This window comes from Uncinocarpus reesii, genomic scaffold (assembly GCF_000003515.1).
Source record: "Uncinocarpus reesii 1704 scaffold_4 genomic scaffold, whole genome shotgun sequence".
Classification (NCBI taxonomy): Eukaryota; Fungi; Ascomycota; class Eurotiomycetes; order Onygenales; family Onygenaceae; genus Uncinocarpus; species Uncinocarpus reesii.
The window spans coordinates 2,104,579-2,127,419 of record NW_003052497.1 but is presented as its reverse complement, the minus strand read 5'-3'; the positions used below and the strand labels follow the sequence as shown (position 1 = coordinate 2,127,419).

General features: G+C 49.5%; 8 protein-coding genes across 8 annotated transcripts in view; 5 read left to right on the top strand and 3 right to left on the bottom strand.

Moving 5' to 3' along the window:
* Positions 1–2,108: 2,108 nt before the first annotated feature.
* Positions 2,109–2,789, top strand: UREG_06857 (uncharacterized protein; the record flags this gene model as incomplete). Its single annotated transcript, XM_002583844.1, has 1 exon — positions 2,109–2,789. The coding sequence occupies one exon, from the start codon at positions 2,109–2,111 to the stop codon at positions 2,787–2,789; it is 681 nt and encodes a 226-aa protein (XP_002583890.1).
* A 1,190-nt stretch (positions 2,790–3,979) lies between these two features.
* UREG_06856 (OefC protein) lies at positions 3,980–6,018 on the top strand (the record flags this gene model as incomplete). Its single annotated transcript, XM_002583843.1, has 2 exons — positions 3,980–4,742; positions 4,823–6,018. The coding sequence occupies 2 exons, from the start codon at positions 3,980–3,982 to the stop codon at positions 6,016–6,018; spliced, it is 1,959 nt and encodes a 652-aa protein (XP_002583889.1).
* Positions 6,019–7,585: 1,567 nt separating this feature from the next.
* On the top strand, positions 7,586–9,252 carry UREG_06855 (uncharacterized protein; the record flags this gene model as incomplete). The annotated part of the gene is made up of 2 exons (XM_002583842.1): positions 7,586–8,142; positions 8,208–9,252. 2 exons carry the CDS (start codon positions 7,586–7,588, stop codon positions 9,250–9,252), a joined length of 1,602 nt encoding a protein of 533 aa, XP_002583888.1.
* A 1,946-nt stretch (positions 9,253–11,198) lies between these two features.
* On the bottom strand, positions 11,199–12,578 carry UREG_06854 (cAMP-independent regulatory protein pac2; the record flags this gene model as incomplete). Its single annotated transcript, XM_002583841.1, has 1 exon — positions 11,199–12,578. One exon carries the CDS (start codon positions 12,576–12,578, stop codon positions 11,199–11,201), a length of 1,380 nt encoding a protein of 459 aa, XP_002583887.1.
* A 434-nt stretch (positions 12,579–13,012) lies between these two features.
* UREG_06853 (uncharacterized protein) lies at positions 13,013–14,062 on the top strand (the record flags this gene model as incomplete). The annotated part of the gene is made up of 3 exons (XM_002583840.1): positions 13,013–13,172; positions 13,555–13,640; positions 13,823–14,062. 3 exons carry the CDS (start codon positions 13,013–13,015, stop codon positions 14,060–14,062), a joined length of 486 nt encoding a protein of 161 aa, XP_002583886.1.
* Positions 14,063–14,780: 718 nt separating this feature from the next.
* Positions 14,781–15,244, bottom strand: UREG_06852 (uncharacterized protein; the record flags this gene model as incomplete). Its single annotated transcript, XM_002583839.1, has 2 exons — positions 14,781–14,886; positions 15,102–15,244. The coding sequence occupies 2 exons, from the start codon at positions 15,242–15,244 to the stop codon at positions 14,781–14,783; spliced, it is 249 nt and encodes an 82-aa protein (XP_002583885.1).
* Positions 15,245–19,009: 3,765 nt separating this feature from the next.
* UREG_06851 (uncharacterized protein) lies at positions 19,010–21,073 on the bottom strand (the record flags this gene model as incomplete). The annotated part of the gene is made up of 1 exon (XM_002583838.1): positions 19,010–21,073. One exon carries the CDS (start codon positions 21,071–21,073, stop codon positions 19,010–19,012), a length of 2,064 nt encoding a protein of 687 aa, XP_002583884.1.
* Positions 21,074–22,379: 1,306 nt separating this feature from the next.
* The window catches only part of UREG_06850 (uncharacterized protein), a gene marked incomplete at both ends in the record, with an annotated part of 1,551 nt that continues 1,089 nt past the window's right edge, over positions 22,380–22,841 (top strand). Inside the window, one exon of the mRNA XM_002583837.1 lies at positions 22,380–22,743. Coding sequence (XP_002583883.1) covers positions 22,380–22,743 — 364 coding nt within the window. The remainder of the gene's footprint in view (positions 22,744–22,841) is intronic.

Genomic DNA, 22,841 nt, shown 5'->3' with positions numbered 1-22,841 from the left:
TATTTAATATACTTTAATATGTTCGGTGGTTGAGAAACGGGTTGTGTATATATAGTCCGTGGTAAGGCTAATATAACAAGTATAATAGCCGCTTCTGTTAATACTCTCCTTTGATATTAGACGTTCACATCCCTAGTTGTGGGTTTTCCTTTCAATTTCCTTCAAAATCGGTTTTCAATCGCTCAATTCCTTTGATATCCCAGCGATTTTGATTTTCGGACCCTTTCTTCAGCCATTGGCCACACTCAGGCGGCGTATAACGGGGGCTTGAAAGTTGAACATATACACCGCAAATAATCCACTTTGATTCCGAATTTGTCTTCGAGAGCTTCATGGTTTCTTCTGGTCCAAGTGTAACACCAAGAAGTCATCTTGGATGACAACTCACAATAAACGTGTTTGGCATCCTCTTAGATCATATTGGACCACAGGTGAGTAGAGGAAAAGCGGCCTAGGGGTAAGATGGGGCATCTAAGGCTATATTGACAGCCGCTATTACTTGCAGGAGTCATTGACGGACTTTATTTCCAGCTGCTGCAAGTACTCGAAAGTGCCCGAAATGCGCTGGGACATGAGCCGCTTACAAACAGTTGCCGCAACTTCAAGCATGCCTCGACGCATTGGCCAAACGGATTTTGGGGCTGGAGTTGACGCTGGGTTGAATTCACCAGAGTTAGCATCTGGAAAAATTCGTCCGGATCTGGTCGGGGACATGCCCATCTCGAAATCGACATAGTAAATCTTCAACAGAGCAATATTAGTGACCGGTAAAGTTGATCGAAAGCCCATTCGGATCTTCCCCTTCCCTACCCTCCCCTGGTGAAAAAGTCAAACTTGAGCGGAGAAAAGGAAGGGGAAAAGGGTCCCTTCCATGCGGGATTGACGACCGGCCCCATTTCAATCCCGTTTTGACTAGGATTTCCCTAGGGGCGATCATCCGCTGTCCCCACAAGAGCTTCCAACTTTCTGCTGAGAGATTCGAGGGGGTCGGCTCATATATATCTCTATCTCCTACGACCAGGGCAGATGTAGGTATGCTATTCGAAGCCTGCAATCGGTACGACGTTGATTCGAATGAACCCTGAATTCAATCTTGATTTTAATCGCGGCGGATTAAAGAGCATCTATTCAGAAGCGAGGGTGTCAATGAAGGCGGGCGGGCTCATAGAATCCAATACTAGGAGATCCTGAAGGTCGGCCGATAAGCCATCATCGCCTCTATTCTGGCGGCCTTGCATATCTCTGGCCTGTTATTGGCATCTAGCTATAAGAATGATTCGAACTTCGGACCAGCAGAACTGAGACTCCGTATAGTTCCAAGCCCTTTGCTTTTTGAGGGAGGCTCTGTCTTCCGCCGTATGGAAATCCTCCGATGTGTGCAATAAAAAGCAGGGTCACCACATGTGGCAGGAGTGAAACGCAGCATGCGTCCATACAACTGATATCAAGAGACGGAATCCGATGGCATTCCACGTTCAAAGCGAATGAGGGTTTTGCCGTCTGCAAGTCATCAAGAACCATGTCCGCTTGCCAACTCTATTTTCGCCTGGTCGCCGCTCCAGAACGTTTGCGACCTTCGATCTCGCCTATGGAAGCCAGCGGGCAAACGGCTGAAGTTACCCATGTCCGCAGTCACATTCAGAGTTCTGGTCGCCTCGTAATCGAATCACAGATTGTCGAACAGTGTTGGCCGACAGCCTCAAAAAGTCTCACACAGTGTGTCCTCATTACATCAAGAACAGCCAATTCCAACGGGATCATTATGAACAAGACAATTTTATCATGAGAAGAGAACGATCAACATGGTTTTCGCCCTCAATCTCATTCTGATATCGAGTCATGCTATGGAATCTTCACCCTCTTTGTCCAAGTTGACTTATCCTTGTCCCGCGGAAGGCGGCCCGCGGGTAGGAGCGGAGACTTCCATCCCCATCTCACGCCTTGCAGTCAACAAGGAAGTTTGAAATCGGATGGCTTCCGTCTTCCGTGGCAGCAGGGAGACAGTGCCTTCACATTCCGGCTCCAATTGTCATTACCTTGTGAGGCGGCCCGTCCCTGCTAAGAGTGCAAGTTCTGAAGACATGAAACGGAAACATGTCAAAAGAAATATGCACATCACTGCGGTTGAGGGCCACAGGACAGGGGACCTGAGATCTCCGATCCGTGAGCTGCACACCCTTCCCGAAGCGGGGTTTGAAGATGGCCGCAGGAGCAGGAGAGTGGGTTCGTGGAAGGGGGTCAAAACATCCACGGCAAGATTGAAGACGATTCTTCCCAGCCGGCACCAGACAGGGTTTTCCCGCGCGCTGGAACCCTCATCGTCCAACGGGCTGAGATCAAATTCATCCAGACCTCTGTACACCGTCGATCCGCCTATTTTCTCTGGCAGGAATGGAGCTGCATCTGGCATCAACGATGCCGGGCAAAAGGCTTTCCACGACATCCATGCACGAACCCCTTTGGACAAGGCACGATGTCCCTCGTCGCACACAGAACAGAATGCTGGCGAGGCAGCATGCAAAGATACAAGCCGAATCAGGTATTCCGTAGCACTGAGTACAGAGACAAGATTCATGGGCAAAGATTCGAACGGCTGGGAAGATCGGCACGATGATCAGGCTTCTCGGCATGTGCATTTTCCCTTCTGCTGCGCGGAAACTAGTCGGCTCACGATGGAACATTTTACGATGCCAGGCGTGAGCATTTTCCCCTTCAAGTCTAAGGATGCTCCAGTTCTATTAAAGTTCAAAGAGACTGGCTCGCAAGCGGAGCGCCAGGTGCCTCACTAACTACGGGAGGACTTAACGAGATGCAAGTTCAAGAGACTGAGGGCGAGGCTCAAATGGTAGAGAGACGATGCCCAATAACGCCATTATTTAAGAAGCGGCGGATCTCGACCTGTGCCAGAATATCGACCCCCTTCTACAGTCTGCGGCCGAACCATGGGCCGTTCACTGGAATTGAAATTGTCCTAGTCCAAACCGTGATTGCCAGTCGGGTTTACGGTGCGACAGTTGACACTGCAATCACCGGCGCTCCTTGAACGAATATATTCTCAGAGGTGATAACCTGGATCAATAATGAACGAACAAATATCAGTGACAGCGTGGTTGGGCCCTGGTGGTATCAGCCTGGGATAACTAGCTAACTCACCCGCGTAAGTAAATCGGGGAAAGATAACCAAAGGGGTGAGACGATTCGCCGAGCACTGTCGCTCGTCTTTGGTGATGGATGGCCCAAGCGAGGTTGCACACACGGCACATCTTGTCCTCGATGAACTGTTTGCTCTCGGGTGAAAATCGCGCGTATCCTGCAATATTATGTAGTAACTAACTAGTTGGTATTTTTGAGGGTCTCTTGTCCCTGTACACCTTCGACCGTAGCTATGTATGTGTACCAGTTGGGACATTGAATACAAGCCAGTTCGGCCATGGGAGAATGCTTCCCAGTCCATAACATGTTGATCTAACTCGCAGTCCAGCCGCTAGCTTAACTAACTCGTTGGTGCAGAGGGACTGATCCCGGCCCCAAACGCACTGTCCTGGGCGTTTGCCTTGTCCCAACCCTCGATCAAACTAGGCACATCGAGCTAGGAATCCCGATAGATTGGAGCCAGGATACTGGGTAGGGGGGGCCGTCAGACCGCGAGCTCTCGAATTCGACCAGGACAAGTGACGATTGACCTGAATCGCCTGCTCCCCGTCCGTCTGCAACTCACTAGCTTCGTCGACGCGAGACCAAATTGACAAGGGGCGTCCAGGGAATGAGGGGACGCCGTCTTTATTGGCTTGCCGACCACATCGGACCACCCTTGTTGGTCTCTCCATAACTGCTTGTTATTTAATCGGCCAGCGCTGCCAGTCGCAATCAGTCTGTGAAACGAATAACTTTGAAGCCTGAGATCGTTCTTGGATCCTTCCTCTCTCTCCTCCCAGAATTAGTTACAGAGCACCAGTCGACCTTGGGTGGTGAAGAGTCCATGTTGTTCACGCAGAGAGCCTCCACATTCAGCACCCATCAGCTCCCTCTAAACCCCGGCAGGACCATTCTCAGTCACAATGTAACGAATCCACCAGAGTCTGACAGGGATCCGGCGGATTCGAAGCGTTTGGACCTGACCGCTTCCCCTTCTCCAGTCCTCGAATCCCCTCCGAGCTCCTGTACCAGCGAACGCTTCTCACGACTCGCAATTACGACATCCGGCGATGATGGGCCTGGGAAAGTCGATTCCCGGCTCTCTGAACCAGCTCCCAATCTCGTCAGAACTGAAGAGCATCGCCGTGAACTCCGCAAGAGTTTCTCAACCCACAGCTACTTGGGAACTCCGACCTCACCCACTCTGACCTTTGGGTTCCAGATGATCTCGTCCTCCGATACCGATGACGTCGTCCCAAAGGTCGAGGAAATCGACGATGAAGAAGCCTTCGCGATAGAATCAGGAGTGGGACAATCGAGCACGCAGGTTCACGTGGATACCGTTGACGCAAAGGATACTTGGTCGCCAACACTGGTTAATGGGCCGAAGAAACGTGGTAGGCCTCGGAAGCACCCGCTTCCTGTCCCAGGTCAAGCCAAAGTTACCAAAGGAAGGTCGAAAACAGGCTGCATCACCTGTCGACGAAGGAAGAAGAAATGCGATGAGACAAAACCATCGTGCTTGAACTGCCAGAAGAATTCAGTTGTGTGCGAGGGGTACCCAGCAAAGGAAATATGGAAAAGTGGGAAACAGAAGTTGGAGGAGGGTACGCTCTCTCTCTCTCTCTCTCTGCTTGATGAGCTCCAATATTGTTATTCTTGATTCAGATTAACTGATACTATCTAGCTGCGCGACGAAACTCCATGGCGTTCATCTCGCGTGGCCTGCCCATCCTGATAGATGGAATTGAGACAGAAGTCGACCGACGTTTCCTGGACCATTTCGTTTATGACTTCAGCCGGGTACTCACACTGGTCAACGATGACTCGAACCCTTTCAAGGAAATCTTGTTGCCGATGGCCACACAGCATACGGGCTTGATGCATTCCTTGATGTGTCTAGCTGGATCCCATCTTTCATCGCGGAACCCGGAGCCCCGTTTCAAGGAACGTAAACATTACCATTTCGACCGTGCAATCACTGACTTGAGAAACACAATCGCCGCCAGATCTTCGGGAAACGGTGAAGAGTCGGAGTTTCTTATTGAAGATCCAATGATTGCATCCACGATTGCGCTTTGTTTGAATACGATTTGCGAAGGAGAGACCAAGGGCGAGTATCGATCTCATATGGATGCCGCCCGATTTTTACTCGTGACTCAACGCCCCAAAAATGAGAAATTTAGGCAGTTTATTGTCGAGTTCTTCCAGTACCATGATGTTTCCAGCGCTTTGACTACCCTAGATCGCCGTCCTATTTGCCTTACAGGAGACCTCCGTCTACCAGATTTTGTGCCTCACGCCCAGGCCGGCGCTCTCTTGGGTATATTCGACGGTCTATTCCTCTACATTTCCGAAATCACAGTAATCCGGGATAAAATACGACAACGCATTAACGAAGGCCTCGACCCCGCAGTAGACTACCAGACACTGAGTGAAGCAGTGGCGATCGACTCGCGAATCCGAGCTTGGGAGCCCTCCTATCCCCCGGAGCATCAAAATTGGTACGCAGCGCAGCTATATCGCCAGTCAACCTGGGTCTATCTTTACCGTACCATTCGACCTTCGCATCCCAATGAGAAAATCTCCCAGGTTGTTGATGATGGCCTTTTGTTCCTTGATCAGTTACCGTTGGATGCCGGCGCGTACAGTATTCTTTTGATGCCATTGTTCCTCCTGGGCTGCTCAGCTTTTGAGACGCATCAGCGAGAACGCATCAGAAGAGGTTTTGAGAGTTTGCAAGCCTACTCTAGCCTACGGAACATCGAACCAGCATTGCGCATAGTTGAAAGAGTATGGGACGTTATGGACACCGCTCCTAATAAAAGCTGGGACTGGGAGAAAATAATTGACGACATGGAAATGGACTTTCTAATTACATAGTCGTTGGGAATGCTCATTCAAAAATTCGGTTGCGTAACGACCGCTCTTATCTTTTATTCGACGTTCTCAGATGATATTTACCGGGTGTGCATTTATCGGAGTTGCGAGTGCTGAACGGAAAACATGCGGCCATACCCATATTTCCCCCTATCTTTTTGCAGCTCTATATCCAATCCCTTTCCTTTTATCCACTGGAGGTCAACTGCTCTCGCGACTGGCTTTACGGATACAGAATCACTTGTCACATGCTTTAACTTTTTGTGTTTTTCGGCGACCAATCTTGACCCATGGCTATTTCATTCTTTTGGCGTTGACACGGCGTCGTTCTAATTGCGTCAGGGGTAGGTGGTGGCTTGTTATTGCAGATTCAAAAAGGCGGCAACATTTCTCTCGCTTGTATTGAGCCATGGGTAGCTATTTCGGGCTCTTCCCCTTGATCTCCTGAAGATCCATGCATCCTTCACCTGTCTCGATCTATATCCCTACCATCCGATAACTTTGGCATTAATGTTAATGGAGCAACTTTTGCTGCCCTTTATTGCAAATGCATGTATGTATGTACGTACATGCTGTACATCAATTGATTATAAGCGGCTTGCTTGCGTAGCAATTGGGCTTAACTAGGGATTCGGGGATTCGGGGACCACTGCCAGAGGCCCCATCTCCCAAGTATCAGCCGAAGAAGAAGCCCCAGCCAGCTATAAACAGGGTGCTGGTGATATCATAATAGCAATATTTATATACTATTGATCGCGTCTTGACCGCTCTCATATTAGTAAGAGGAGAGAAAAAGCATCAAGCAAATGCGCTTGCACAGACGGCATGAACGCCTAAAGGCTTAGCGAGGGGTGGGATGAAACCTGGGGAACATTAATCGCTGACTAGTCCGGGCCGCTTGGTGAACAATGCAACCTTATTAGTTTTGGTATCCGTGAGGGTTTCACGAGGGATGTTTTCGCGTGTTATTTGGTCAAGCTGCTTTGAGGCCATTGCTTATAGTATTTTTGCCGGTGATGATACGATTTGAGCTACTCTAGCGCAGTTTTGCATCATTCCCAGCAATTGAAGTGGGAGATGCATGCTGGGGTGGGTTTGCTTCAAGGTATTTTGTCGAGCATAAGGGAGTAAAAGGTTTGGATTGCTTGTTTCGTCGCCTGTTTGCTTATGGTTTTGTTTGTCAGCGAAAGATACTTGGCGCCAAGGTAAACTTTATGTCATCATATGACTAAGCTGCAGCGCAAGTTTAGGCGAATCGGCACCGGATCTGGACAACCGCAACCGAGCCAATGACGTCGAATCCGGCCGAACCGCGTTTGGCTCCGATCTTCGACCTTCACGGCAATTTTCACTTCCTCTCTCTCTTTGTCTCTAGACAGCAGCTTCGCTCTCCTGTGCTGTCGGGCAATCAACAAAAGGGTCTCCCCTCGAGGCTGCTGCATCGTTTCCCATCTCGCTTTCGGCATGCTCTGTGGGCCATAGGTCTGAGCAACCTCCTCGTTTCCCACCCCGCCGGGGCCTGCCCTCGGAGTTCCCAATTCGCGCAATTCACCACACATCGTCCGCCGCCATGACTATCATTCAGATGAGGGAGCTGCTGCAGTTCCCTGAAAATGGAAACAATGCCACCGATACTGTCATCAACGGCATCCATTTCAACCGCACGGCGCTGGGCTATTTCAACTACACTTTATACTCCAACGGGACGCTTTCGAACGGATCGAATTGCTGGCTTGCTTTCGAAAAGTATAGACCTAGCATGTTCTCCAACGGCACTTTTATCAACGGTACCTCTTGTTATTCTCCGATCGATGGGGTTGGGACTCGAGGTAGTGTCGGGATTGCTTTTGCAACCCTGTTCGCTCTTACGATCCTATTCTCGCTGATTAACCTCAATAAACATGGCCGGAGGTATTTGCCTCTAGATAAGAGATGGAGCTTGGTTGGAAGGAGATGGCAGTGGTACTGGATGCTTTTCGTTGGAGCCTGTGGGACGATTAGCTGCTTCATGAGCATCGATGTCGATCGAGATTATTTGCAAGGAATGGCGATTATCCTGCAAAGTTTCTTCTATTATTTGATCTTCCCAGCAGTACTAGCTGTGGTATGGGAAGGTGTTCGGCATTGGTAAGCTGAACAGTGAAGTTTTTACTATTGAGTTTGGGAGATACATAAACTAATTGTGCCCAAAGGGGTTCGTGGCAGGAACGCCAGATTCAGGACCGCGACAATTTCGCATTCGCTGCTGAAACTAGTCGAGAGAAACAGGAATTCTACCTACCGCTGTTATTCTACCTCTTCGCGTTCATGAACTTCTTTTTGACCATTCCGAGGTCGTGGACAAATGTGCAGAAGCAGCGGAGTTTCAGCCAGCAAGAGGATTTGGCAAAGCCGACTGCAACCGATGGTCGTTTCAAGTCTGCTAGTATTATTGCAGTAGCCTGCCTGTTTATCATCTGCTACAGCCTCGGTCACAGCCTGTACAGGTACAAACACCGGCCTCAGGGACGAAGGTTTATCCCTTTCTACATAACCGTTACCCCGTTCAAGTTCGTCCTTGTGATCCTCCTAGCAGCAGCCCGGATTGGATTTGGTATCGCGTCCGCCTTTGAATGGACAGTGTCGCCTTTGAAATACAATGGCAACGCCGGCTGGCTATATGGCCTTGGCTATACCCCCGTGTTGCTGATTCTAGTCATCTTGAACCTGTATGGATATATCGATCCAAACGAGGATAGAGATCTCATTCTTCAGCGCGCTGAACGTGGTCGAGTGGCCGACGAGGAGCTAGGCATCGACCGAAAAGCTTTGAAGCCGCATTGGTTCAAGCGTTCAAGACCCGATTACGTTCCCAACATCTCTGGCGTGGATGCTGACTCGAGACTGCGAACTCTAGTTGCAGAAGTGGGCGGTGGTGCTGCAACCAAACAGAATATTCAGAAATCGGTTGAAATGGGCGTTCTCAATCCCAAGAAATACCGAGACGATGATCCACCTCAAGAGGCTCCGGTAGAGGCTCCAGCTGAATTTGAATGGCCTCGGAAAGACAGATTTGCTGTCTTAGATGCAGAAGAGAACAAGAAGCCGGAACCAGCGAGTGGTAGCAGCGGACTGAGTACGGATCCTGAAGCTACCCCCGTTTTAAGTCGCGCGAATAGTCAAATCACGGCATTCTCCGGCGAGACACTTACTTCCCAGGCCAGAGCTCAGAAAGTGAGAAGTATGTTGGATATATAAACTCAGACGTCATCTTCACGTCCACTGGATCTATGTGAAACGAGTTCATGGAGTTGCGATGTTGATGGATATGTATGAAAAAGCGATATGCTACGGATGGGGCGTCAAATATATGAGTGAGTTGGAGTCTAGGCAGATTTCATCGCTCTATGGAGGAATATTTAGGCATTGATATTTGGTGTTATGCCCTGTTTCCTTGATTTGGGAATATTAGGTCGTTGTGTTGAGCATGTGTTTATCTAGAGGAGCTCTTGGTGTATATAGGAGTAATGTGAAATTTTGATTCATTTGAACCTGTGTCAGCTCTATGGGGAAGAACATTTGGCTTACATAGTGACACCAGAGAGATCGACTTGAGCTCCCCTTGTCAAGGGGGCATCGAATACCCACAACATACGTGCCCACCGTCAATTTCCGCGCTTCCTCCTTTAGACGAATGGTCCCATGTCAATTTGGGGATCACGAAATCCATAGCTTTCAATTGAACACCTCAAATATCTCAATGATCACCCCTCCCTGTCCTTCGCAGGCCAAACAAAACAACATCCCTCGACCCTGGCGGGAAGTTTGTAGCAGTGGAGGAGCCAAAATAAACCAAGAAAAACGGCTGCTCCTCAGGACAAAAAAAGAAAACCACCGAAGATCCAGAACCAGGGTCGAAGGGAGAAAGGGAAAAAAGACATGCCATCCAATACTTCCTGATAATAATCAAGCAAAAATCTCTACAGGGAACAGGGAAGATGCAACCCAGATCGACAAATGACGAATGTGACACAAGCCGATTTAAGATTTTCTAAATTTTTTTTTTTCTCCGCTGTTTTATGCATATCTTCATCACATGCAGAATAATGATTGAGTCAAGCGTTCGGGGAAACATCATCAATCCGTTTTGGATTTTTTCCCATCAAGATCCAGAGAGAAAGGAATCGTTAGTTTACATCGTCAGCCGAAATGACACACGTTGGCCTCTTCCCATCCTGATAAGGTCTAGAGGGCTGCGCTGGATCTGAGTTCTTGGATTGAAACAAGCATCAAGAAGCAAGAATGAGGAGTAATATGCTTTGTAACTACCCCTGGCGGACCTTTCAGGACCCATCGTGATATCAGACGTTGTACGACATTATTTTTCGTTGATCAGCAGCCAGGATCAAGAGGTCAAGGGCCCGGCTCACGAAATCATAACTATCACCCTAATTACCCGCAGGCAAAGTGAAAGCAGCAAGGATCATCAGCGTATGTATTTCGTTACCCATGTACCGTACGTACTCCCTGCCTGGGTACTGGCCTTGGTATATCTGTCCCAGCTGTAGCATATTAGCTGTACGGAGTATATTGTGGAGGGACAGAGAGCGTAGACCTCGGCGTTTACTCATCATACAAGGCAATGGCAATATCAAGACTGCCATGAACTGACGATATCAGCCTAGAAAGGTGAAGCTGAATCCTCAGCACAGAAAAGATGATAAATATGAAATAATGAGGGATAGCAACAAGATATATTGCACCACATTGTTGTATTTTACACAACACAATCCACATAAAACATTGGGGCATTGAATGTAGCCCACAGTAAAGTGGAAAACAAACTCTCACATTTTAAACTCTCACATAGCAACGCTGAGGCTTCAAACACCAGTGAAAAGAAAGTGGAAACAACAAACTATTTCCCAACCCATCTTTATCCTCCTTACCCCATGAGCGCCCGGTTAGCACGTGAATCAACCTGACAGACCCGACCATTCAAATGCTCAACAAAGTCCGAACAAAACAATCAATGGATTCGAAAATAAATGAAACAAAGGGAAATGTAGAAAAAAAGTGCCGAGAAAAAAACTAGAGGGTATAGAGATGGCGAGAGTAAGGCCAACACGTAGCAGAAAGCCACTTCTTGGTATCCGGGTGAATATAGGAAGGTATTGTTGAAAATGGAAACCGTCCGGCTGCGATTAGGCTGAGAAAACCCGGTCCAATTGTCTGAGAGCTCTCATATCTTCCCCAAAACCGATCTTATCGCTCGGAATGTCCTTGGGCCCGTCAACAGCTCCATTGGCAGCTTTTGTAGGAGTGCTGAACTCATTTTGATGTTGGCCAATGGTCTTTGGATGGTCAGAATTTGACGGGGCGGCTGTAGTAGGTGGAAGAGGAGCCTGTACGGAGTTAACAAGGGCATTGATGCTGGGCACAATGTTTGCCGCAGAGGTTTGCTCTGAAGTTTTCCGAGATCCATTGACTGGCGATCCTGCAGGTTCCAGGGGAGGTTGACTTGATTGAGAACCATTTCTCAGGTTCTTGGAATGTTCAGCTCGTGAACCTCCAAACCGTGGATCTGTTTCAGCTGGGGGTGTGGCCGGATGAGAGTTTCGATGTGCATTAATCATGTCGTGATGCGGAAGGATAGATGCATGTCCTTGCGCGTAGTATGGAATTCCATGGGCGGCCATTGGAGCACCATTGGTATGTAACGGGGTAGGAATGCCGCCGTGTTCTGCCGGATGGATGTACCTGTCATAGGGAGAGGGATAACCATGGGGAGGGGCTGGGTAAGCCGGATGATGGCCATACGGGAATGGCGGATGCCCGTTAGCACCTAAAGGGGGCAGATAGTTCGGGACGTATGGTATCACGGAGACATGTGGAGTTCCTAGTAAAGGAGGTGACCAAGCGTAGGGCGACGACGCGTATGGGTGATGGGGAGGAGCACGACCGTATGCGAGCGGAGGGGGAACGGCTAGGGCAGCACCCCCCATGGGCCCACGCGTCACCACTGGTAAATTTTGTTGGTCATTTACACTTGACTCTGGATAAAGGCCCTTTTGGGGTCGAATCTGCCGCAGTTGTGGATCAGTTGAGGGTTGATTTAGGCCCGGGGCATTGGGATGCGATCGAGCATAGTAGCTTATGAGGTGCAAATGTTGACCTGTGGAGGTTGTGATGCTGAACGATTGCTTCATCAATCCATCAGGTTTGTACCGGTACCCATCAGGACCTTCTTCACCACCTTCTCCCTGATCTTCGTCACTTCCTCTATTACTCTCCGGTGTCTTGCCGGCCCTGGATGAGGCGTGGCCTCCTCCCCTCTTTCCTTCCATCTCTCTGTATGTTAGGAAGCTCCCCGATACTCTGCTGGCGCTCCATGACTTTCCATCCGTCCATCGTCTCATCCCAGCTTCCCGTTCGTCCCAAACGAACACGGATCCAGACTTGATTGATTGCCGTTCTTTTTCGGATAATCTTCTCTGAACTCGCGGCAAGAGGCCGAGCCGACAGGCTTCGAAAAGAATGATTGCGTCCGCTGGTGTTCGGACATGTCCGTGATACGTTTCCATGGTATGTGATATTAACGATTCGACCCGAGTAAGCTCAACTGCCTTTGAGACACTGCACCGTGGGTTTTATTCAACCCACTCGAATTGAGCGTTCATAGATCTAAACGAGTTTTGATAGTACGGTATTGGCATCAAGGACAGGGCCTAGTTTTGACTCATATACCTGTTAGTTTCGTAAACGATTTATCGGTAGTTGCCAAACTCGAGAAAGAAATGAAAATATTACAAAAGAAAATTAAAAAAAAAAATGGGATACGCGGTTTTCTGCAATAGAAAAGCGTAGCGCTTAGAACAAAGACATCCTACTCCATAGTGCTGGAGATTTAAAAAAAATGCTCAGGTCAATGAAGAGCCCACGCAGCCAGTGAAACCCCAAAGCATTCGTTAGGGCGAAAGGAGATGCCCGAATAACAAATGCTGGGGTTTCTTGGTTGATGTCTCGCCTCATCGCGTGGCGAAGACTTACCGAGTATGCTGATGTGAGGTACGTCGAACCTGGTTTATGCTTTGGTACCCGCGAAAAGATAGTTCCAGAGGTCAATCTCAGTTTTGGCAGCGATGGTCCTGTTAATGACGGCTTGGTAGCTCCGTATGGTAGGTGGAAAGAGTGAAGAAAGAGAAAGACGGTTTGAACGCTGAGCAATTCAATTCTCAGAGGACGTTGGGAGAGCACGAGGAATCGAGGACGAAGAAGAAGGCTTGCTCTTTTGGGCGACGGGAGCCATGCCACGTGAGAAAGACACCAATACCGAATAACTTACAGTACCCAATTAGACTTCGACGCTTCCTAGCGCCAAATCTTAATCTGGGCTGTATTGCGCTAGTATCCGGTGTAAGAATAAACGACAACGTATCCCTTTGGCGGACGATTATCATCAGAAATTAATGTGATGGACAGGAGCAGAATAATGGGAGCTGGCGATGGGGAATAGTGAGGGAGCATTATGCTTGGGTCGAGTGACTCATGTTCACACAGAGCCACGCCCTCCGCATCTTGCCTCGTCCTTCAAATCGAATAACGTGAAGCTCGAGTGGGATCTGTTGGTGGATTCTCAGTTGTTGGTATGCAACTGCGAGCCCTTGCAACAGACTTGATACTAACCGGCACGCCGTCTGGGAATCGACGTAACTGTCAACGCCCAAGAAGATTAGCATTGCTAAGACCTCGCCAAGATTGGAGGCAATCCACATCCCCGCTCGCATTCCCAATGCCGAGGGCATAGCCGCTCCAGAAGGCTGAATAGATGACGAGTAATGAAGCAAAGACGGAAGCGACGGATCCGAGGCGAAATAACAGTAAAGAGCTGTTCACAGTCATGGCTGACACGCTGTATTATGTTGCCAGAATTTCAGGACCTCGTTTACATCGTCCCAATCCTGGGCAGGCAACGTTGAGATCGACTGTCGTATACTATACAGAAGGTAGAAGGCTGATTAATCAGCGGCTACGAGAACGGCGCATCGTCCTTGGGCGGGAATACTGAACCTAAAATTTAAAAATGGCTATTCGCCCGAAAACACCTCATGGGCGCTCGTTCTGCCACTTGTTTAACCGCACTGTGGTCCTGTACCATCTCTACGCATAATCCTCTATTCCAAACAACTGAAGGATTTGGCACGCAAAGTTCAGCAGAAACCTGTCAGTTGCCCCGAGTTCGGCGTGGCGTCAGCTGTTTTCCGTCAATTCGCTCGCTTGATATGGCTTTGCTCCAAAGCTTAAGCTTAAAGCAGAGAGTTTCAAGGCAACCAAATTTCAGCAAAATTCAATCCACGCCTTTCACGACCCGAAGATGATCGGCTCGTATCAAGAGACAATCCATACAAACAAAAGAGGCGTTGCGCGAAGTCTTTTCAACTACTTTACACATACTGTTGAGACAATGGATTTATAGAGCTGGAAAAAAGAGCCGTCACTTCAATGACAACGCGCCCCAATTCGAAAGTAATAAAAGCGCATTCGAGGGCTCTGGGAGCTGTGCACAAGAAGTCGAGCACAAGGAGGCGTTCGAAGACAGCGTCAAAATTACCGCTAGACTTCCGCGACCCACAGCCCCAAAGCTAAAGCCCCTTCGGCTCCGTTGGAAGCGCCAAAGAAAAAGCTAAAAACCTAAACTTGACTTGGCATCAATGTTTATTATGTAATGTGCTAATAGTTTAATTTGCAAGCAACCAGGATCACCCGCAGCGCCAATCTCAACTTGATCAACTGGCCTTGATGTTTGCAAGCTCTGCGGAGAGGAGCCAGAACCACTGTAGGACAAAGGCGCCGATGCCATCCCCGTGTTGGTACTTCTCCTCTTTGCAATATCTAACACTCTGTCAGCTTTGCTGGCCGGAACAAACGACTTTCCGGGATTTGTGTTGCAGCCAACTCCTGATCTTCAGACGCTTGAGTGGGAGAAAATTCAAAAGTCCCACTCAATCCCTGTCGGCTGCAAGAGAAGTTCGAGAGACCCAAGGAGTCTTTTTTTTGAGAAGCAATCACCCTCGTTTCTGACTGATGCAACAAGAATTGTGGCGCACTTGTTGCTCAAATTTAAGGTTCCCAAGCAGACGCAGGGCGCCACAACAAGTTCCTTTGCTGCTCTTGGCAAATCCCAGAAGGCCTGGGCCAATCTCAACTCCCCCCCTGTTCGGCTGTCACCCTTGATCAACGCGAGGATCATGATGGGTGAACCGGAGTTTTCCTCCGGACGAGCGAGTTGAAGATACTTGAAGAGAACAAGACAGCACTGATAAATAAGTAGGATGTCCCTCCACGCTCCAATCACAACACTGGGATCAAGCAAGACGCAGACGACAACAAGACTGCAGAGCGCCAAATGTATCAACCTAAACCCCAACGCGCCCCCGATCTTGAGCGCATCGAGAGCAAAAGCTTTGGAAACGATCTCAGAAACCGAGAAGGCGCACTGTCAAACGACCCCTTATCATGGATTTCACCAATCATCGAGTTGGATGTGAACCACTCCAAAAATATAACTCTACTGGGGCAACACAACATCAGGATAACAACATGACTGGATTCACCAGTTTGGCCCTTTGGGCTGACTCTCCAAGCCTTCAATCTGCAACTGACTCGTATTCTGCCGATTTCTTGCCAAATGGCCAAGTCGAGTCAGGAATGGGAGTCAGCATTTAAATGCAAAGGGCTTGCGACAATTTTGAGGCTAAAATATACTCCGTACAAGATCCCATTTTTCTCTGTTCGCTCTCCTCAAGTGTTAGGCTCCCACGTTAAAGAACAACAAATGACAGCGGCTGGAGGGACCATGCGTTTTGGCTTCATGCTGCCCCTGAAATCTTCCCTTGCGCAGTTTGATTACCAACAAATCATGATGATTGAATTATTCATATTTGCGCCGGATTTGCGTATTCTAATCTCAACCGCAAAGAGCGGAATAGGCAACCTCTTCCAGAGGTGTAAGAATATGCTCCATATTGTATGCGCATACGGAGAAGTTACAGAGCAAGCACTACATCTAGACAAACTAGACGCGACTTCAGCTTGCATCAAGACACAATTCACACTGTGTCGCCCAAACAAATATTGTGGCTTCAACAAGCTTTGCGAGGCTTACACAATTCGACAGGCAGAATTTCTTTTTCCCACTGGGCTCTCTGCTGATTTGACATCTTTCCCGAATCACTGTGGGCTCATCACATGGCAGATCCCGCCTTGGGTGTGGCAGATAACACTCTGCCTCGAAACACCACTCGATCACGACAGTGATGACTTTGAACACCGGATGGTTTTCATCTGAATCTTCCGAAATCGCTTCCTGATATGCTCCCTTTCTCCGACCCGGATTCTCCCCTCGCGACTGATGCCAATTTTTAGGTTCCCGCCCAAGACTCGCCGCAACGACTCTCGCCTATGTTCTTGGCATTCCAGACCCTGTGAGAAGAGCGGGAAGTCGTTGACGCCAAAAAACAAATACCAAAAATGGCAAATATCGCAGCAAACCCGCCCTCCGTCCATGTGTGCGCATCGGCCACTGTGACTGACCGAAATCGCCAAAAGGAGGCTCCAGGCCAAGCCTCTCTCCGGCAAAGAGGACGCCTTGCGCCTCGGGCAGATCGGCAAAGACGGGGACCGCCAAGAGGGCCAAGCCGCCAAGACCCAGAACTTGGCTGTGGTCCGTGTCCTTGCTTGGCGCCAAGGATACCGATAGTCTTGGCGCAATGCTCGATCGGGGCGAAGCTTTTTGATGGCAGTTGTGTGACTGTTGTTATTGTTGCATTTGCCAAGGTGGGTGTAGAGGGGTTTCCCTGAGAGTGGTAGTCGATATACGACTGTAATATAGAGGAGATTTTACCCCTCTGATCTGGCAAGAGCAGCTGCCAGGTTGTACAGCAGTTCATCTTCTTCAGACAGGCAAGAGAACAGCGCTTTGAACCACAAACAAGAAACTCTTGACAGGAATAAGGTTTGCATTCTCACAGTTGCGTTGTTGCTAAATTTGCCAATGACATGGCCCTTTTTGTTCCACACTGTTTGCCTTTGAAGCACTCCGGGCTTCTGACAGTGGGCCAGAATTTATGCTTCTTTTGCCTGTGGGGCTGGAGTTAAAATTCCGATCAGAGAAAAATGTGGGAATGGGAACGCTGTTAAGGTTATTTATTAGGTTCGCTTTATGCATATCTGGGGCTTGGGCCTGGGTCTTGTGAGAGGAACTGGGCCGACATCCTCCATACCTCATGATGCTGTCTCACCAGTGTTGTCTTCTAGGTCACTTTAAGGACTCTTGTTTCTGACACTTGCTCTAACTACATGTCTCTCATTACTTTCACCTGCTGTTTTCCACAACAGCAACTTTGGGTGGATTTGGAAGTTGTTCCTTCATCTTTGTCCACTCTTCTGTGGACAAATGTTTACACATCTCACTGATGCAACAACAACCCATCTGATGGGGTGAGGATGCCTATCACAGTCTACACTGGGCAACAATCCACCTGCGTCACTGTGTCCTATCTTCCAACCCCTGTTACAAGAATGCTCGAGGTGATGGAATAGTGACAAAGGAGGAATGTGTGATTATTGAAATGCTAACTGGGCTCGCAACTCTCAAGGATGGCATATCATATATGCTTGTACGCATGGCCTGTAACATCAGTTGAAAGAGAGGGAGAAAATCCTGCTGTTGCCACAGTCATTCCCAAGGCTTCATATGACGATTACAAATAGCTACACCAACAGCAACAAGTTACAGTTCAATAACGAAAGGCGACAAGAACTTCAACTTCTCACTAGTTTTATGGATCTGAATCCAGGAGCGAAGTCCAGCCTCTAACCACAAACCCCACAGCCCACGTTGCAATCCACCCTGTGGACCTGGTCTGGTGGCTTTTTTTTCTTCCATCGGCTTCCGTTCTTTTCCCACGACAAACTGCAAAACGAGATCCAAGTGACATTGGCGGCTTGTCTGACGATCGGTGTTGGGATGTCAATTAGCCAGGAGCCCTGAACACTCCGAATGCCAAATTGGGTTGAGTTCAGGATCCTTGCCTCAAAAACTTGCTCCATGTTGCTCCTCGGCAGTCTTTGCATTCTATGGCTTTTTAGCTCCCTTTTGCCTCCGAAATGCAACCAAATAATCAAGATCACCAAGAGCAATCCTGCCAAGGTGGATATATTGGATTTCGAAATCTCCACACAATCTAGCTGCCTTTGGTGTCTTTCCCCGACCCTAACATTTAACTAACAGGGGACAGCTGAGTCCTGGGGCAACCTCCCGACCAACATCACCCATAACCCATGCAGCGATCGTTGGGAAGCCAACAAATACGACAGTTTCTCAGCGCAAGTTGATTGACATGTTACCATTAGCCCCTTTCCCCCGCGGAACAACGATTCAAAACAATGTCAAGGATATGCTTTTCATCCCAACCGAACTCAATGGGGAAACAAAGAATATGCCCAATAAATCGACAAGTTCGCCAGTTTCTCACTGGCCGCCTCCTCTCCATTATTCCAGAGCTGCGAGCCCCTGATCTTTCGTGCTGGGGTTACCGAATTTCGCTTGCTGCTTGAATTAGAGAGGCAAGGTCCCTGGACCCAGGTGGTATTGCGACGAGCCCAGAGACCTGGGTGGATTAACCCGTCGTGGTTGCGCTCCATGCTCATTAATCGGACTAGGTCAAGGCATCGCTGGGCAAGCACAGGAGAGAATCCTCAATTGACGCCAACCCTAGCAACGATTCGAATAATCCAGCATGCTCTGAGATGATACTTGAGATTCAAATATGTTGCTACTGCAGCGCAAGTTCTGAGGTTCTTGTACTCTAATATAAGTTTTGATATCGTTGGTTCAGCAAACAGGCTCAACTACATGACTATGGCGAATTGGCACAAGCTTCTGAAAGTTGGACGTATGATTGTTGAGTAAAGTATTAACTTAGTCACTATGTCAATTCCGCCCGCGAATATACTAGTTCAAAAACCTGTTCACAAAGCAGTGACCAGTGGCCGATGCAGATGGATCAGACTCCGAAGTGGCCTTCAGCTTGACCACAGCAAGTAACGAGGCAGAGGATTCGGCAGCTACAGCTACGTTGACATCAACCGACTTGCCAAACTCAGCGACAGCAAGCGCATTTGGTAGCTCGACCTTCCAGCCGCGACCCTTTACACTGGCTTCGAGACGGTAGACGTCAGACTTGAGGTACGAGGATAGATCTTGTGGGTGGCCCGCACCAGCGGCATCTGAATAGCGGCCGGAGTTGCGGAGATTGAAGGAACAAGTCACGCCGCCGCGGGTTGGCGAGTTGCGGCGGCCGGTTCTTACTCTCCCTGAGGAAATGGCGGCTCCGTGCTTATGTGGGTCCTTACCGCGGTCGAGCGATCGAACAGCAGTCGTGTACGAAAGGACGCCTTGCCTGTCGCGATGAACGTCAACGATGTAGAAATGTAAGTTGTTAGCCTTGTCGACATATTCATACTCGCTGCCGGAGCGGGTACCAGCGTGGAACAATGCATCGGCCAATTGGCGGTAATCGCCAATAGTAATCTTGACGGGCGTGCCATCTGGGCGATGGAAATCGAGAAGATCAAGGTCTTGCGGGTTTGCGTCGATCGTCCATTGGTAATTTGAAAAGGATTCGTCCTTAGTCTTGCTAATCATGACACCGGAGTCTGGAGTGAAGGAATCTGCACCTACACGGTCAACCACTTCGATTTCGTAGTTATCGTAGTTATTGCCATCGCAGAAAGGATCGGTATTGACATCGCAATGTGGTGACTTATCAGCATCCATCGCAACGCGAACGCCAATCAATTCATGTTTAGGAGAAATCCCACGGGCCTTGACGCGGGCAACGACAAGGCCTGAGCCTGCTAATGCCTCGCGTGACACCTGGAGAACGCTGTCCTTGTCCACCAAGCCGAGTTTGACCTTGTCACGCACGGTGTGTAACGAACCCATGGAGCTTCCCTGCACCGGTGGGATCATCCATCGGGAGTGTGGACCTCCAGGTCCGTTGAAGGATCCGCGCGACATCATGGACCAAGGTCCTGTAAGAGCCCGACGAACTGGCACGCCGTAAGGGTTGTTGTAGTTATCACCGATATGGAGCAGATGGGTGAGCTCGTGAGCAAATGTACCCATTCCTGAACTCTCGGCTTGGGTGGATGAGCCACCACCGGCATTGGGCCAGATCGTCGAGGCGGATGCCCACGACGTCCATTCGACGTATCGTGTGCGTGCAGCATTAGGGAGCGATAGATTGCCAACGTCAGGTGGGCCGAATTCGTCAGGGACATCCTCCGGCGTTAAGAACTTCATTTCACCAAATTCCTGCCATGTGGCCGATTCGTCTTGGCCAGCCGAAAGAATGAAAACAAGCTCAAAGGAATCAGCCTTCTCATCACCAACCTCCTTGCGCCAGGCAGCAAGGGCGTCGTCGCGAATCTCAACGTTACATGCTCCCTCCTCAGGGCAAGCACCCAAGTTCATCCTGTCGCTGATACCGTATTGATACGACTTCAGGGGCAATCTGTAGACGCCGAAGGCAGTAAGATCGACGCCATAGCGGCCATCCGAGTCACCCATCCAGTACTCATGCAGCGTATGCCCGAGATTTAGCTTGCCCGGCTTGTTGAGAAAGTCACGGTAGAAAGTTGTCACATCTTCGCGCTTGATATTAGCAGCACTCGGCTGCGGGTTGCCGAAGACGTCCGAATGGGGTGCCATGGTGACGGCAAAGTGTTTATCGGAGTAGTCGACAGCGACAAGGGCAATGTTGAAATTGCGAATTGAGCCCTTCCTGGAAGGGTCAGCCCAGTTGGTGCCGGGAGGGGTTCGCCAGTCGTCCCAGGTCATATTATCGGGGTTGACCCAGTTTTGCGGATCGAGCACCGCGAAGGGGTCATTGTTTCCATCTCTATCGTTCCGCGGGCGGTTTGTTGCAGCTCCTGCGGGGTCGACCAGTAGCACACTGGTCAGAACAGTCGCAAGGAGCCCCCAATGGCGGCTCGAAGCGTCGAGAAGCTGCATGCTTGTCTTCGACAATGATCAAGCACTGGCGCAGATAGAATCGCCCCGCTTGAACACAAGGACAAAAGTCTGCACAAAGTGGTAGGACATCACCGGTCTTTATAACAAGAAACCCCTCAAAAAGAAGCATTCTCGGCAGCACCCCAGCTCGTGGCCGTTATCCGACGATCCTTGTGATTGCTGGCATGGACAGCCAGGACAGGAGCCGTTTCCAGGGCCAGGGGAGCCGTCCCATCCACGGAAGCCCATGAATTCATCGGGCCAGGCATTTGTGTTCCCGATTGCAAGCGTCTTCTGGAGATTGGCACAACCTCTGAATACTACCTGCTGGATGTGGAATACTGGGGGAGGAGGACGAAAATCCCTGCAGCCGCAACATTAGCTTACCAAAACCGAGAGCTCTCTCGAGGCTCGCACGAGGTCGGGAGACGCAGACAGGAAGTGTGTTGAAGAACACCGGATTTCGAACACAAAAGTGCTGGAGACAGCTATAGGTCATCCATATATGTAGTTGTCGAGTGCTTTTTGCAGGAGGTGAGGTGTTGTTCGTATTGCTAACTAGAGCAGGGATGAGACAGCTTCCCGTTCCCGACAAGGATCGGGTGCGAATTGCCGCTTCAATCCCGAAAGAACGCTCTATCAAGGTATGCCAGGCTCCATCCAGCGGTCACAAAAGGCGTGATTGAGTCGCGCCATCGCCGAGTCGAGAGCGTCTTACCCCTCACCTTTGCTCAGCACGACGATCAATTGCTTGACTGCTGTAACTACCTGTCAACGTTGCCGATCTCGCAGCTTCGACGGAGGAGGACAGCTGAGTAGCAGGGGCTCTCATCACAGGTTTCGATGAGTTCGGGGTATCTAGAAAGGCAATGTCAATAGACTTTGTAAGCTCAATGCAAATGCTTCTCATCTTGCCGTGTGATTTCAAGCCTTGTCCACAAAACGGCAATTTGACGCAAGAGAACATGGCTGGACGGGCAGACAGTGTTGCTGTTGGCGCGCTTTTCTCTCATCAAGGCGTGATTCATTCGTTCCTGGGATGCCATTGAAATCTGCGGTTAGGCACCAAGAGCCATCTTCTTCAACCTCTGCGGCATGGACAACAGCAACAGATGAGTGACTGGTTCTCAAGGAATAGGTACACTTTGCATAGTGAGAGGCTGGTGACTAACTGCTGGGGACTGAGAAGGCACGATGACGAGTCTTGCTGTGCGTCATCCTCTTAGAAGCTGGCGACTTCACCTCCATGCGAGCTCCAACCGTCCATTTTCAACACAAGAAATGATAACTACACTGATGCGGCCAAATGGAGAAGCACAACGAATCCGTGTCTGCCATCGCTTCCCGAGTCAAGCAGTTCTACCAGGACAGCCGCCCGTTTCGCATCTATCATGGCTCGACAAGCAGCACCAGACAGTCCCAGCACTGGAATGACAACACTATAGATGTCAGTGCCTTGTCCAATGTCCTGTGCATTGACAAAGAGCGCAGATTAGCAGTGGTGGAGCCTAATGTTCCTATGGATAAACTGGTCGAGTCCACCTTGCCGCACGGCTTCATCCCCCCGGTCGTCATGGAATTTCCTGGCATCACTGTTGGTGGAGGATTCTCTGGCACGTCTGGCGAGAGCAGCTCCTTTAGGCATGGCTTGTTCGAGGATACCGTCGTCGGTATTGAGATTGTTTTGGGTGACGGAGAAATTGTGCATGCCTCGCGCACGCAGAATTCAGATTTGTTTTACGGCGCCGCATCGAGCTATGGGACTCTG